At 43.8% G+C, this 15,968-nt stretch overlaps 1 protein-coding gene across 2 annotated transcripts in view; it reads left to right on the forward strand.

Moving 5' to 3' along the window:
* ERBIN (erbb2 interacting protein) overlaps window positions 1-15,968 on the forward strand; it is a 216,945-nt gene that overhangs the window by 188,253 nt on the left and 12,724 nt on the right. Inside the window, exons 20-23 of one of the 2 annotated variants that reach the window (XM_066602805.1) lie at window positions 625-739; window positions 2,029-2,212; window positions 3,342-4,845; window positions 13,446-13,589. In XM_066602805.1, coding sequence (XP_066458902.1) covers window positions 625-739; window positions 2,029-2,212; window positions 3,342-4,845; window positions 13,446-13,589 — 1,947 coding nt within the window. The remainder of the gene's footprint in view (window positions 1-624; window positions 740-2,028; window positions 2,213-3,341; window positions 4,846-13,445; window positions 13,590-15,968) is intronic. The other variant, XM_066602806.1, reaches the window with a different exon arrangement.

Below are 15,968 nucleotides of genomic sequence, written 5' to 3' on the forward strand. Positions count from 1 at the left end.
ATTTTTCCGATTAGTAAGCAATTGCATATTGATAGAATATACCATTACATGCCTTAGACTGCAGGAACCACCATTGGTCACAACAATAAAGGAGCCAGGAGCCTCTTCAGCACTTTTTCTATCACAGTGCCACTCCATAGAGCTTCCTAGTCTATGTACTTTAACAATTGTTGAGGGTTTCTGTGGTGGCAGCCCAACCGATAAGCAAGGAATGGCATATCCTAGTACTTATGCCACTTAAATAAGTTTAAAGGGCTTGTTTAGTATATAAAAGAAAAATCCTATAGCCTGTCAAGGTCATAGGTGCCCTGTTCAGGATGCTTATGTCTTGGTCAAAGTGGATACCAAGAGTCTCTTACTCTGGAGGACCTGGATTACACAGACAAGCATTGATTTGAGTGAGCACAGTGTAATGCTTTATTTCTCCTCTGGTGGTGCTACAGTAAAACTCAACACTTACTGCCAGGTTTATCTACAGATTATAGCTGATCACTGGGGTCCAGGCAAGGGGGCACTTTATTAACTGTCTGTTGTCACAGGAAAATGTAGACAACTCCTTTGAATTAGAACATGTTCACTTTTGATGATTGTTCCTCTAAACGTGTCAATATTTTTGTGCGGCAGGAATCAGAAGACCTGTCTTATGATGAAGAAATGAAGATGGCAGAAATGCGGCCACCGCTTATAGAGACATCCATGAATCAACCTAAAGTCGTAGCGCTGAGTAACAACAAGAAAGGTGAATATTAGTCTCATAGTTGCTATATTTCTTTTTTTAACTCTTTTTAATTGAAAACTTTCTGAGTTTTTTCTGTAGGGCAAAACTGGGCATGGCTGGTACCAGGTTTACATGGGCTCTTGGTAGACAGAGTTCGAAGTGGGCTGCCTTAGTAATTTATGGGCCCCATTCTGCCCCCCTAGTAATTCATAGATCTCTCTATGCCCCCTTAGTCATTTATAGGTCCCACTGTGCCCCCCTGAACAATTAATTAAGGCCTCATTGTGCTCCCTGAGGGATTAATAAAGCTCCAGTAACACAATATATTAAACTGACTCACCTCCATCACGCTCCCATGGCATCGTTTAGCATCTTCCATGCCGCTGTCATAGTCTATAGTATCCGCATCTTAAAGATGCAGATGCAGTTGATTTTCGAAGAATGATGATAGCATTGAACCCCCTGTGTGGGTTCCTCCTACATTCAGTGGGGCCCGGCACTTGCCCATTTTTGCTGGGTGCTGATGCTGGGTTCAAATCCAACTTCGGTCAACAGTTCAGTTTTTGTATGTTCTCCCCATGTTTGCATGGATTTCCTCCCACACTCCAAAACACACTGGTAGGTTTATTGGCCATGATGACTGTATGTCAGAGATAAGGAAATTAAATAATGAGCCCCATTGTGAGTGATGACAGCCTCAGAACAGTGCTGCAGAATATGTAGCAATATAAAAGGAAAAAAAAAAAAGAAAAAGTTTTGCTACTGAAGTCATTGCTGCACCATAGATATTAAATAGATATTAACCCTTTCCAATCCAATTTGTATCCTGGTTTTCCTAGGGGGCTTACTCTTTTTTTTTTCTGTTATACAACGGCGCTATCTGCTGGCTAAAGCCAGTACTGCATGAGGTGACACGTTGGATAGGCTCCGACAGCACAGAGGCTGGCAATATACAGTAAGAGAACCCCAAGGGACGTCTTCCAACATTGGAGCTGTGCAGCTTTAAATCATAATGTCTTCAGACGTCAGACAGTGGATTGGAAAGGGTTAAATATATTCCTTGCATGAATCTCTAGCTTCCCTATGCCGATGTAAACGTCGGGACCTTCATCATATTGTTGATTGTTCCCATCGTAAATGGAGCACTTATCATTATGATTAATAAATAACTACTATGCATTACTTTGGCGGTGTTGCATTCTTTCTGCCTTTATGCATTGGTTGTGGATAAAGTGAGTGCACTAATCATCCTTCAGGTGGGGTTTTGGAAGTCTTTTCGAGGCTAATTGTTTTGACATATTGCGTTTCAGATGATATTAAAGATGCAGACTCTTTGTCGGACGAAGTGACCCACAACAGTAATCAGAACAACAGCAACTGTTCCTCGCCCTCCCGTATGTCCGACTCGGTCTCACTAAACACTGAGAGCAGCCATGATACCTCCCTTTGCTCGCCTGAAAAAGAGTCCAGTATTGCCATGAGCTTAAAATTAAGGTTAGTGTATTCTGCTAATATTGTTAGCACGTTCCTCAAAACTAAATGTATGATGCACAAGAAAATGTCAAGATTGACTTTATTACCTATCCTCAGGGTAGGTGCTAAAAGTCTAATCGGTGGGGGTCGCTGAAACACACAACCATCCCGAGAATGGGGTTCTGTGACGCCTCTTCCCATCACTCTAGGCTCACTGCACCCACCCGCAGTGACATGGAGAATTACTTGAGCGTCAGTTACACTTGCTTTGCACCAGTCCATTCATTTGAATGGGGCTGACGGAATTAACCAAGTAGAAGTGCTTGGCTATCTCCGGTAGGCCCTTTGAGAATAAATGGAGCGGCACCATGCCTGTGTGACAGCCGCTCCTTTCAATTTCCACCTCAGTGCAGCAAGCCCACAATGAAGAAGAGAGGGCACAGGACCCTCATTTTCAGGATCAATGGGGATTTCAGCGATGAGACCCCCTGTATCTCAGACGTTTATCACCTATCCTGTGGATAGGTAATAAAAGTCAGTCTTGGTACAACCCCATTTTCAAAATTACCTACTTTACTTAAACAATGCATTTTTGGAAGGTGATTGGAGCAACTGTGACTTACTCTAAAGCTGGCCATACACATTTGACAAATGTTGACCAAACCCACCAATTTCAGGGGGATTGGTCAACTATCCCGTGTATATGAGAGACAGAATTTGGTGTGTTGAACTTCAACATGAATCATCCTTTTGTTCTTGGAAAGATAAGCTGCCACCAGAGCTGTTTGACAGCATCTCCCCCCATTCAGAACACGTGTGAATTATGCTGAGCAACTGATTGAGGACACGGCCGACAGCTGACCAGCTTTATACCTAGTATGATGCCCTTTTCTATTCTTGGGTCAAAGGGTCCCTTAGTGCTTTAAGCGGGTCATTCATGTTTCTAACATTGTTCCAACTAGTTTGACAACCTGTTGGCTGTTTTATGTATAAAGATGGCTATGTACCCCTCCATGGGGCATGCAAGGTTTGTGATGGACAATGCATGGACTGTGGACTTGGTATCTTCTGCTCATGGCTGTTCCGATTCCACTTCACATGTTGGGATTCTTATTGTGCGCTAATTCCTTTTTTTAATTCTTTTTTTCAGACAAGAAGATGAGAACTTAAACAATATTTTACATAATGGGAGCAAATTAAATACAGTCGATGAGAGAGAGATAACGGAGATTCCATCACCAAACAGCGAAGAGGATTTAGTCCAAGAGAAACGAATAAAGAGTGAGATGGCACAAAATATAAACCAAATGAACATAAACAATAACCTGACAACTGAAGATGACTTGTACCCCGATACCTTGGAGCGCTCATTGATCTCACCAGAAGTCCTATCTGGAAAGGGATTTACAAACAACAATGAAAAACTGGAGACTGAAGTGTTGGAGAACAGAAAAACATACCCAGATTTGTGCGCAATGAACAAAGTTAATGGGCATTCCCAAGAAGAAGAGATGTCCCCGGATATGAGTGACCCGGTACGGAGTGCATCAGAGGATTCAGTGCCTTCATTTGATATGTGTGTTTCAAAAAGTACGGACGATCTGTCTCCACAGCCCGGAGATTCGATGAGCTCTGTAGTGAAATCCCACAGTATAACCAATATGGAGACTGGGGTACTGAGGATCTATGACATCCTTAGTGACAGCGGCTCTCCACATCCATCATACGTTGGTAAATCTGCAGGTGCTGAAGGGCAAAATATTGTTAGGAGCAAGTCGGCCACCCTTCTGTACGACCAGCCACTGCAGGTTTTTAGTAGTTCGTCTTCCTCTTCAGATCTAGTATCCTCTGGAAAAAAAACAGTTTTCAAATTTGATTCCAACCACAATCCGGAGGGGGCCTACACTGTGAGAACCCCTACTGCATCGCAGATGCCTGCTGTGCCTCAGTATAATGTTCAGTATAGTACTAGCAGTGCTCCAACCAAGGAAAATCTGTGGCCTCAAAAACAAAGCACTCCTGTGGACCAAGTAAGCTTACCGCCTCCACGTTATCACATGTCCGATAGCATAGATAGTCCCAACTATGCCAAACACCCCGCCAACATGAATTTCTCTAATCATAACAATGTGAGGTCAGGTAACATGTACAGTGTGCCTCAAAGAACGGGACCAAGGCACGTAGAGGCATGGGCCATGTCCCCAAATGATCGAGTCCTTCAAGGAGCTAGCCGTAACACGCTTCAAAGACAAGGCAGCGTCTCCTCCAATGCTTCCATGACTATGGGTGATCCAGGACCGATCAGGAGGGTTGTTGTACCAGAAGGGGACTATATGACCTACAGAGAATTGCATTCGATGGGAAGAGCTTCACACATGATGGCAGGTCCACAGAGACCCATGTCAGCTAGGACATACAGCATTGATGGCCCCAATGTACCGAGACCACAAAGTGCACGTCCTTCTGTTAATGATATTCCGGAGAGAACAATGTCTGTCAGTGATTTTAACTACACTCGGACTAGTCCCTCCAAAAAGCCAAACACTAGGGTCAATTCTGAACATTCTTTACTGGACTCACAAGGCAGGAGTAAAGTCCCTCATGATTGGCGGGAACAGGTCTTACGGCACATAGAATCGAAAAAACTTGAAAAGGTAAGGATGATTATGCTTCATAGTATGGGTTCTATTCCGACTGCAATGCATCCGGGTCCAGAAAGAAGAAAACATTATTTGGTTTATGGTCACAGTGGAAGAGCATGGGACACAATTATAATACAACCACTCAAAACATGGGTGCAATTACAGTTACATCTACTATTACCGCATATTCCATCATTAGACATGGAGAGTTGTGTACAGGTACTGCAACTCTGTTCTATTGAATCAATGAGGTTGCATTGTAATACCACATACAACCTGTGGGCAGGTGTGGTGCTGTTTTTTTTTTTTTTTGAGAAAACAGCCATGTTTTTCTAATCCTCTATAACCCTTCGGGCAAGAGTGTTTGGGTGTCCAGTGAGCAGATGTGCCTAGGAATGCTAATCAAGTATGAACCCAACTGCATAAGGAAGGGGGAATGTAGATCAGTGGGCACAATGGCTATCGCAGGCCATTTAAGTAGGGCATCAAAAAGATCACATTGCTTTAGAGAAGGCTTCCAGAACAAGTTATAACTAAATTAACAGCGATACAAAATACAACGTTTATGATTATTCTTTAGTTTCTTTTCTGGTGTGTTTTACATGTTGGCGCACTCATGAGAACTTCCACTAAGATATGGTAACTCCTTGTGCCTAGACTATTGTAGTAGAAGTCGGACTGGTATTGTTGTGTTGTTGGTGTCACCTTCTTAAATAGTCCAATCACTTGTTCCTGCCGTGATTCTTACAGTTACCACTACGAGGCTGTTGTATAAAGGTGAAGATGGGTTTATCAGTTGTGTTTTTAGTAAAATTCTCTATTGGTGTGATTCTCTTATTTAAAGGCTGTGGACACCTGGGGGGGCTACATTTATTTTTCACTTTAATGCATGTATATTGGGCTGCGAATAATTTTTGTAATAGCGTTTGATTAAACAATTTTGCACGGTTTCTGTTCTGCAGCTTCCAGATATCACTGTGTACAGACATGGCAGTCTATGGGTACTGTTACAGGGACCAACACCTAAAAACTGAGTGACCGTTGGCTTCTGTAAACAGGCAGTCATTCATCTATGAACGACTGCATGTTTGTTTCAAATGGAGTCTGGTGGCTGGAAGAGATCTCTGGCCGCTCTGCCTCCATGTGAGACCCAACAGGGTATTGCGTGAGAAAGTGCTCATTAGTCGTTAGTCGCTTTGTTTCAGCACTGACTTCTCACTCAGCGTAAACAGGAGGCATTCATCTTTAAACAACTGCCTGTTCAAAGTGTATGGAGGCAGGCAGCCGGAATAGATCTTTGGCGCGGTCCACCTGCGTCCATTGAACAGCTATCGCTTGTGTGTGAAAGCAGAGGACTGACAACCATTGGGGCGACTGTCAGATGCTTCTACGCCCAATAGTTGTTTCTTCTAAAAGTACTCTTAAGGCTCATTCACATATGTAACTTCAGTCCGTGAAACATGCAGTGGTTTTACTGCATGTATATATGCGTTTTTGGTGCAAATGCATTTTTTTTACACGTGTGTCATCTGTATTCAATGCAAAAAGGCCCAATTGATGTCAATATTTTTTTTAACCACTATCTCTTGCCAACAAAATGTAGTAAATATGCTGCAACTGCATTTTTTTCTGCATTTTTAGAAAATCCCATAGACTTTACTGGGCAATTTTGGTCCAATTTTGATACAGACAAAAATAAGGCATGTCTGTATTGCGTATGTAAAAAAAAAAATGCAGGTAGTAGAGACCAATAATCCACCAGTGTGAATGAGCCCTTAGACTGCAGTGTCTGCATACAGCGATGTGTAGAAGCTGCGGAAGACAAACCTTTTTAATCAAAGCCTATTGCAAAAAGAATTGTCAGCCCAAAAGACATGCACTTAAGGGAAAAAGAAATGTTGCTCCATAAGCGTCCTATCCTTGTCCATTGGGCAGCCTCTGGCATCACTCCATAGCCCTAATGTGCTTGAATGCAGCTCCGCTGCAGTACCAGACGTGGCCCACGGACAAGTGTGGCAGCGTTCCTGGGGAGAGACAAAAACAGACCGTTTTTTCTACTCTCAGACAGTCCTTTCAGTATGTCTGCCGCTGATTTTGTCTTCATGTCTCCTATATGAGACGTCCAATATTAGGAGCATGAAAGGCTGCGGGTAGCAGGTGGTGCCCCAGCGCACAACTTCCTTGGCTTTGTAGACTCCTGTACTGGTAATTGCCGACTTTGTTTCATTCCCAGGTCTATTATTTTTCATGTGTGTTCTCGTGCCAAAAACTGTTTGTTGCCAGAGGCGAGCCAGCCATCCTCCAGTGAATAATCTGAGGTTAATGCTGTGTGAAAGTACAAAACTGGGATGAGTGGCAGCCGCAATGTAATTTTCTTTATGTCTTTGGATTCTCCCCTCAGAGGGTTTAGAAATGTTATTAATTGCGGCGGATTATGTTGAGTATTTTTTATTGCCCAAGCTATTCTCTCCCGTTCGGTCATGTCGACGCGTTTAGCATTATTACGGTTATCTTTATTGTGCAGATTTCGGCTACCTGAACTATAGAGGGCATGCTGGTTCTTGTTGTGCAGTCGCTACAGGTTCTACTCCCGGCAGGAGAAGTTATTATTTTCTCGCCTGCTCAATGATCTGTTACTGGGTTTTTAATGTGTATGAATGGAGGAAAGAACGATTCAGAACTTTTTATAGAACCAAATGGCTTTCATTAGAGCATGAAATTCGGATCTCTCTATCTCTGGCTGCGGGAAGGTTGGTAGCATTTACACCGTGCACTACTGCCCCCTAATGGCGGCTTGCAAGAATCGAATGCACATTCGTAATATTGCGGCACTAGAAATGAGCCAACCGGTGATAAAAACTAAAATAAATGAGAAATGTATTTGAATGTATAATGGTTCCAGATGAAACCAGGTTGCCCGCCCTCGGGATAGAGATCAGTGGCGCAATAGCATTTGGGAGAATGGCTTTCAGCTTGATCGCCATATTAGGTTTTTGTAAAGTGTTTGAAAATAGAGGCTTTATAGATGTATGTTGGGGTACCCAAACAAAACAGGAATCTCCTTCTGGTGGTCGGGGTGTTACCAGCTGAACGTCTGCAGGACCCTTCTGAGGAGGTATGCCAGCCGTCGACGTTGGGAAAAGTTGCATTCGGCTCCAGGGATTTTTTTTTTTCCAACAAGTTGTTCAACTTTTCGCCTATCTTGTGATGGGTGATTCATATGAACAACGTATGAACAATGCCCATTTGTTTCTATGGTGTGAGCGGGATCGTGCACTCAGAATGTGTTGCAGCAAAGGGTCAAATAGTCATCCAAAGTTTTTACTTAAAAGTTTTGAAAAAGTTGTGTCACCATGTACAGAGAAAATGTCCGTTTTCACCCGATCTCGCTCCGTACGACTCTTTTTTTTGTTTTCTCTGGTTAAAAGTGACCTCAAAGGAAAACATTTTGTTGCTCTTGCAGAGGTGAAAGAAAAAACAGCACAAGTACTTAAAGACATCAATAGCAAAGAGTTAAAGAAAATGCTTTGAGCAGTGGAAGAAATTTTTGGACAACTGTATTTCTTCAGATGTAGAATACTTCGAAGGAGACTGAAGTTGCAAAATGTACAAATACAGTAGAACCTCAACTAACGTCATTAATCCAGACTTTAGTAGAAACCAATGTTAGTTGAGGACATTATTTCCATAGGAATTAATGTAAATCCAATTAATTGGTTCTAGACGTTCCAAAAAACACACCAAACCCCCTTTAGTAGAGAATAACTCTGATCTTTATTACCAAAAACAATAACAATACTGAATGAATATAAAACACAACTGTAAAGAATAAATTTACATTTAACAGGTTTTTGGACATTTAGCATACAGTGCTTTGACATAGGACTGCAGGGGCATCATTATAGCAGTACGCATCACTGCGTTATCTGTGGTTTGACATAGGACTGTAGGGACATCATTATAGCAGTACATATCACTGTGTTATCTGTGGTTTGACATAGGACTGCAGGGACATCATTATAGCAGTACGTATCACTGTGTTATCTGTGCTTTGACATGGGACTGCAGGGACATCATTATAGCAGTACGTATCACTGTGTTATCTGTGCTTTGACATAGGACTGCAGTATTTATTTGCAAACGTTTCTTTACTGTACTCCTCTGTACAGCACTTACATTTTGCAGTACAGTGGGGATTCAGGAGGCAGGCAGCGTTCAGCCGACACTATGGGAATTCAGCTGCTGTACTGTGTCAGGAGGCAGGCAGACACAGCAACGTTCAGCCGGCACTGTGGAGAGGGGAGGGAGAGAAGTAGGCGCGCACTGATGCAGGAGAAGCAGGAAGTGACCGGCATCAGCTGCACGCCGGCTCGCTGAGCGGCGCCCGTGGTGATGGAGCAGTCGGCGCCCTTATCTGAGGAATGCAACTTTATTTGAGGGATCGCCGCTGCCCTGACACATCGACTTAAGTTGAAAACAGTGTTATTTAAGAGCAATGCTACTCAAGGGTTTACTGTAATAACTTTTTAATAGATGAATTCCTGTTTCTTTTGGGTACGTCCTCTGATACTTATTGGAAGAAAATGCTGCCACTTTTATGCTCACAAAAGTACCAAAAACAGCAACATATAAGAATCTGTCTTATGGTGACTCGCCACAGCCCAGTAGCTGCACGATGGTCATCAACACAACATGCGCTATTGATGAACATGGTTCATGCTGCAGAGAAAATGACGACTAGGAACAAAACCCCATTGTGCCAAATGTACCTGGAGTATTCCTTTAAGGCTGGTTTCACACAAGCCTATTACAAGCCCATGAATGCAATATGGACTAGTGGCCTGACTTGGCAGTGGGTCTACTGAAGCTCTGAGTTTGGGTCAGTAGACCCCGCTGTTGGGCTAAGACACTCACCTGTATTACAAACACATAAATGTGCCCGTAATCTACTCATGTGAAGCCAGCCTAAGTCTGAGTTCATGAAAACTAAGCATTTGAGTATGATTGTGCAGCACAAACGAAGGTTTGAGTACATCATGCTCCATAAAACTCTTCATAAGTGCAATCAGGTGAGAGGAAAGGAAAAGTGGACTTAGGACCCCTGTTCTTGTGAACATGGCGCCCCCGGTAGTGGTGAGCAAACCAAACCAGTGGAACCCAGAGGCGTAACTTGAAGCTCCCGGGCCCCGATGCAAAACTTGTAACAGGGCCCCCAAATATAATGCTTTACTCATAGTACTGGGTTCCCTATATGAAGAAGGGGGGCCTTATGGGCCTCCTAAGGCTCCTGGGCCCGGGTGCAACCGCATCTCCTACATCCTCTATAGTTACGCCCCTGGTGGAACCCTATTTGGGATCGAACTCTGCTAAATGTTCTGTTTGGCATGAACCTGAACCGAACTTTTAGCAAAGTGCAACCCAAAAAGGGTTCTACTTGTTAGGATCTCTCAACAGTAGTCCTGAACACTGGTGTATAGCATTGTCTAAGAGCCAGCAGAGCCCCATGTAACACACTCCTATTGGTTTATAGGATTAACCGTGTCATACAGCAGTTCTAACAGTTTCAGTTCGGTTCAAACTCATTTGGACTGAACCAAACTTTTTGCAAAAGATCTCCGAACTGGCTGAAGTGATCATTCCAAGAGTTTGCTCATCACTAGTCCCAGGCGTCATACAATTACATATATTTATACATTTATTTGATGGGAAATGTGTTGGCCACTTTGGTGGCCATAATTACTGGAGCTCAAGTGATGTGTACGATGAACTGTGATTTAGATTTAGACACAATCATTCAGTCTTACTATTCATACTTATGATTGGTGTGATCGTTCATCATTATGAATGTATCTGTAGGAAGCTTTAGTTTAGTCTACCTGAGCGGTACATATCTAAGAAGCCGGTTTTCAATGATGACTGCACTTTGTTCGTCATTAATAGGCAGTACAATAGGCACAACTAACTTGAAGGGACCTCATCATGGCGCACACTATGAATGCAGCCGGTGTGATCGTTGTGTATTTGGTATCACAGAATTATAGAATAAAGTCGGTGATTAACTGAAACTCTTGAACTTTGCAAATACTTTTCTCACCTTGTACTGATGTGTATCATATTTTAAGCCCATTTCATCTGACATTATCCTTTGCCAGTTCACTGTCTGTACAGAGCTGGCTGTGCTAATTTGTGCTCTGGGAAGTCTTCAGAACAGACCATGTACAATATTACTTCTCACTTCTTGTGAGGCATCCCCAACTTGTTGGTGAGGTGTCTGGTTGGACAGTTGTTGCGTCAGATCAGAGCGTCCAGAGCAGATCTGGCACAAAATCCAGTGCAAGCTGCATTATTGTACCTGCTGCAATGCCAGTTGGAACACCGGATGGTCATCGTTATAGTCAATGGGGTCCTTTAGGCACAGTTTTGGTCCAGTATGTGCCGGATCTAGCGGTTCCAGCATTTTTGTTGTTTGACTCCAAGAACGGAGCCAAACAATAAAAGTAGACCAGAACTGCAGATGTAGATATGAATAGGACCTTAGTAATCACATACTGGTTGCTCCTGAAGAATGGGGCTTTCTCTAGAAGTAAAAGACTCACATTAAGACTGCCTGCCTACGGGTGATATATCACCCGTGGATCACGCTCTGTGAAGCTTTCCATTGGGTTGCTATGGAAAGCGCAGTGCCGACGTCCATGAGCAGAGAATCTTAGCGATTCTCCACTCGCAGGACTTAAATTGCGGCATGCTGCGATAGGCTCACAGCAGAGAATCGCTGCAATCTGTCAGGTAGGCCCAACTTGGAGACCTGTCAGCGCTCCTCCCCCGCAGCGGAACATTCTATGAAAGGTCCAGGTATCACATTGTTCTGGCTGCATAGGCACCTATGGAAGACGTTTACAGGGGTTTTCCAAGACCTAAAAAATATGTTGAAACTGCTTAAAATGAAGGAGAATTGAATACTCCTCTTGTAAGCAGTGAAGTGACAGCGACGCTTACTTGAGTGCGTCGGCCAATTCTGGAACGGTGGACCCCTACAATCTGATATATGGATGACCTATCCTCAAGTCATCACTGTTTGTACTGGAAGACCCCATTATTGTTTGGTCTTTTACACTGCCAACTGATTCCAGTAGATAGCATCAGAATTCTGATTTCAGCTCTGGACTACAGTGGAGTCTGTAACCCACAATCAGTGCTGGATAAAGTTGCTAAAATTTTATGGTAAAATTTGGGTAAAAATTTAAAGGGAACTTGTCAGCAGGATTTAGGCCCCAAAATGCCACCAACCTGTTGTTTAGTGTGGTGATTGGTTCCCAGCAATGCCCTTCTACTTTTTGGCAGGTTCAGCATCATGCGGAAAAACAACTTTGAACACACTATTCCCATGCCTTTATAGCTGCAGGCATTGAATCAATCTCTAGAGAAGCCGGTCCCCCTTCTTGCTTGATTGACATTCCACAAACTTGGGTACATTACCACAAGCCACATCCCGGTGCATGCGCATTGAGGCAAAGTGTATTGGTCTTGGCCTTGACCTCATCTGAACACTACGCACTGAATGCCACTGGAGGTGGCTTGTGATGACATACCTGGCCTACAGAAGGTCAGTCAAGCTAGTAGTAAGACCAGCCAGCTCCATCCCTGTGACTATAGCTCCACCCCTTTGACTCTCTAGCTATACAGCTTTCAAAGTTGCTTTTCTGCAAAATGCCAAACCTACCAAAAAGTAAAGAGGCCATCATTGGGAATCGGTTGCTATCCTTGATAACAGATTGATACTGGTGTGTGTGCCAAATTCCATATAACCAGTTCCCTTTTAAGTCTCTCATCTGAGACTTAAAGGGATCCTGTCAGCTCAAATCTGGTGTACAAACTGCAAGCATGGTGTTCTAGAGCCGGAGCAGCTGAGCAGACTGATATATAGATTTATAGCGAAAGATTCAGTAGAACTTGCAATTTATTCACTTATATCTCTGCTCGTTCTCGGCTTTGAGGTCCAATGGGCGGGACTATCAGTGGTTTACAGCTATTTCTATATGCACAGATATGTGTCAGCCACTGATAGGGGTCCAGTGGGCAGTCCAATCAGTGGCTGGTAGTGATCTGTAAATAACTGCATATAGAAATAGCTGTCAATCACTGATGGCTCCGCCCATTGGACCTCTGAGCTCGAAATGAGCAAAGATGTAAATGAATAAATTACAAGTTATACTAAATCTTTCCCCCATAAAACTATATATCAGTCCGCTCAGCTTCTCCAGCTCTACAACATGATGCCTGCCATTTGGACAGCAAGTTCATGCTGACAGGTTCCCTTTAACGGTGTGCCTATTTCTCACCGAAGGTGTGTAGCGTGCGGCTCTATATGTTTGTTGTTGTGTACATGCCCTTGATGCGTATTTTTGTACAGTCACCTTCTAATAATGGTTATGGGTATACAGCTGTCTGCATGTTCACCTCTTGGGTTTAAGGTATACCTCACATAGCTGCACGGCTCTGTGTATGTGCATGAAATGTGTGTACATGTGATGAATGCTTGTCTGAATAACCCATGGAGTTGTATATGCATGCTTTACTAATCTGTGATGTTACATCTGTCCTTCTTTATTCAGAGCATGCTGTCACGGTCCTTTAATTCCACTTACACTGCAGCTAGCGGGTCTCTGTATGGCAGCTCTAGAGATCTGCATGGCAGCCAGAGCAGTGTTGCCATGAGTGTAGCTGACAGAAGAGGTTCTGGTGTTCACATACTTCGTGTGAGTACTTCTAGTAGCTGTTTTAGGATGATAGTAATCATACAATACCGGCATGTTGGATGTAGTTTTGCATATGATTATTGAATATTGCCATATGTGCATATATATCTGTAGGCTCGTCCAATGACAAATAAAATGGTATGTGTCCAGTTTATGTGAAGCGTAATAAACCTACTAAAGTGTAACAACGAACTGACCTAAATAATCATCCTGGATTCCAAGAACGGAAATTACATTTGCATCAAGCTGTTTTTAGTGGATCTCCTGCGGTACGTGACTGCCAAGGAGTCCCTAAGGAGTACAGTCCTGCTTTTTTGCAGTACTATCCCACGATCTGGACCGCACAAGAGTGCATAAAACCTAGTTCTGCCCTCATCTTTGGGCATTCCTTGGCAGGTCTTAAAAATATCCCGCAAATTGGGATTCAAATGTTGTGAGGTAATGGTACTCATGCTCGTTACTGTCATTCGGAACGGGATCAGATGCCCAGGAGTGCCCGACAACACCCACAAAAATCCCAGGATCTGTCAGCGACAACATTATGTCCATGACTAGCTTAATATAGGTGGGCCACAGAAAAGTAACCCAGAATCACACTTTTATGAAAACGGTCTTAAGAAAAAAAAAAGCTGTCTCAACCAATCGCAGCACAGCTTTCATTTTACCTCAGCAGTTTAAGAAATGAAAGCTGCACTGTGATTGGTTACAATAGGAAACCAAGGCTGATTTTCTTTTAGATAGCTTTTTTATAAGAGTGTGGTGGCGGCCTACTTTTCTTTGCCCCCCCCCCCCCCCCTGTATAAAGGGATGGGTCATGGGGATTCATGAGCCCAAACTATAAATTGAAACTCTCCTGTTCTATAACATTGCTAATGGAATATTCCGTTCACTAAATGTGAAGAAAATGTAAAAAATGCACAATCTATAACACTCAAAGTAATTAAGGGAACACTTAAACCACATATCGGATCTCGATGATGGAAAGACGTGCTCAATGTGAACCTGTCCTCATCTGTTAGGAGAACTGGGTGCCAATGGCGGACCTGCCAATTCTGGTGGCAAATGCCAATCAAGCTGCTGGGTTGTGAGCACTACAGGGCGCCCTTGCCTCACCTTCATGGCGTCGGTTTCTGACAGCTTGGTGAGAAACATGCAGAGCAGTAGCCTGCTAGAGGTCATTCTGTAGGGCGCTGGCACTGTTCCTCCTCGCACAAAGGAGCAGATACCAGTCCTCATGATGGGTTGATGCGCTTCTACAGCTCTGTCCAGCGCTCCCTGCATAACGGCTCGTGCTCTGGTATCTGCTCCATGTTATTGAGACTTTCGGAAGACGCAGTGAACCTTCTTGCGATGACCTGTATGGATGTACTATCCTGGAGGAGCAGTACAACCTGATTGGGTTGCAGTACCACCTCACGCCAGCAGTAGTGACAAAGACACCAGCAAAACTAGAGAAGATTGGGTCAGGAAGGATAAGGCTGGCTGCACACGACCACGCCCGATTGCACATGTGGGAGCCCACAGCAGAATCCGACCCTGTGCCCGGCCAACCTCCGCGCGTACCTGTCATTTCTCCTTCTCTTCTGTACAGTGGATGGGCCGCACGGCTTACCATCGGACATGCGCAGTACAGATTTTTTATATATTTTTTTAAACCCCGCGGGTCGGATGGCTTCAAGGGAAGCCGTCCGTGTGGAGCCCACACAAAAATAGAACATGCTGTGATTTTTCCTCCGCGAGCAGGAAGTCACAATTGATTTCCACTCGTGTGCAGGTAAAAGTGCTTTTCCGTAGCTTGTTATGGGCGGTATTTGCTGTGAAACCCAGAGGTGGACGGCTGCTCCGCATTCCGCAATGCAAATCTGTCCGTGTGCAGCCACCCTAAGGAAAGGGGAATTGTCTCTGGCCGCCGTCTGCACATTCCCTTATTGCCTCTCCAGTATATCTGTTGTCACCTCCATCTGCACCAAAGGAGATCAAATAGATTCACAGTCGCTTCTGCTTCCTACCTGGACACGCTGCTTTACCTGAAGTTTAATGACTTGGGGTTATACGGGGAGGCATAAGTGTTCCCTTAATGTTTTTGAGCCGTGTACATTCTACACAAATACCATGAATTATCCATGAAGAACTCGGGAGACCCCTGATTACTGCATTGTGCAAATGTACAAGACAGACATTACTGCCACATTGTCCTTGTACTGCCTCCACTCTACTAACAGAGTCCCATAATAGGCCATGATTTGGGATGTTACCTGCTCCCCATACTGACATACCCTCTACATGTGCTCTCCTCTCTTGCTTTTTATGTGAACTTTTTGTTGAGTTGCTTGGCTGTTTTCTGTCCTTGCCTTATGTAATGCTGTAGAACAATACAAG

Source organism: Eleutherodactylus coqui, chromosome 5 (genome assembly GCF_035609145.1).
Source record: "Eleutherodactylus coqui strain aEleCoq1 chromosome 5, aEleCoq1.hap1, whole genome shotgun sequence".
In the NCBI taxonomy this organism is placed as follows: Eukaryota; Metazoa; Chordata; class Amphibia; order Anura; family Eleutherodactylidae; genus Eleutherodactylus; species Eleutherodactylus coqui.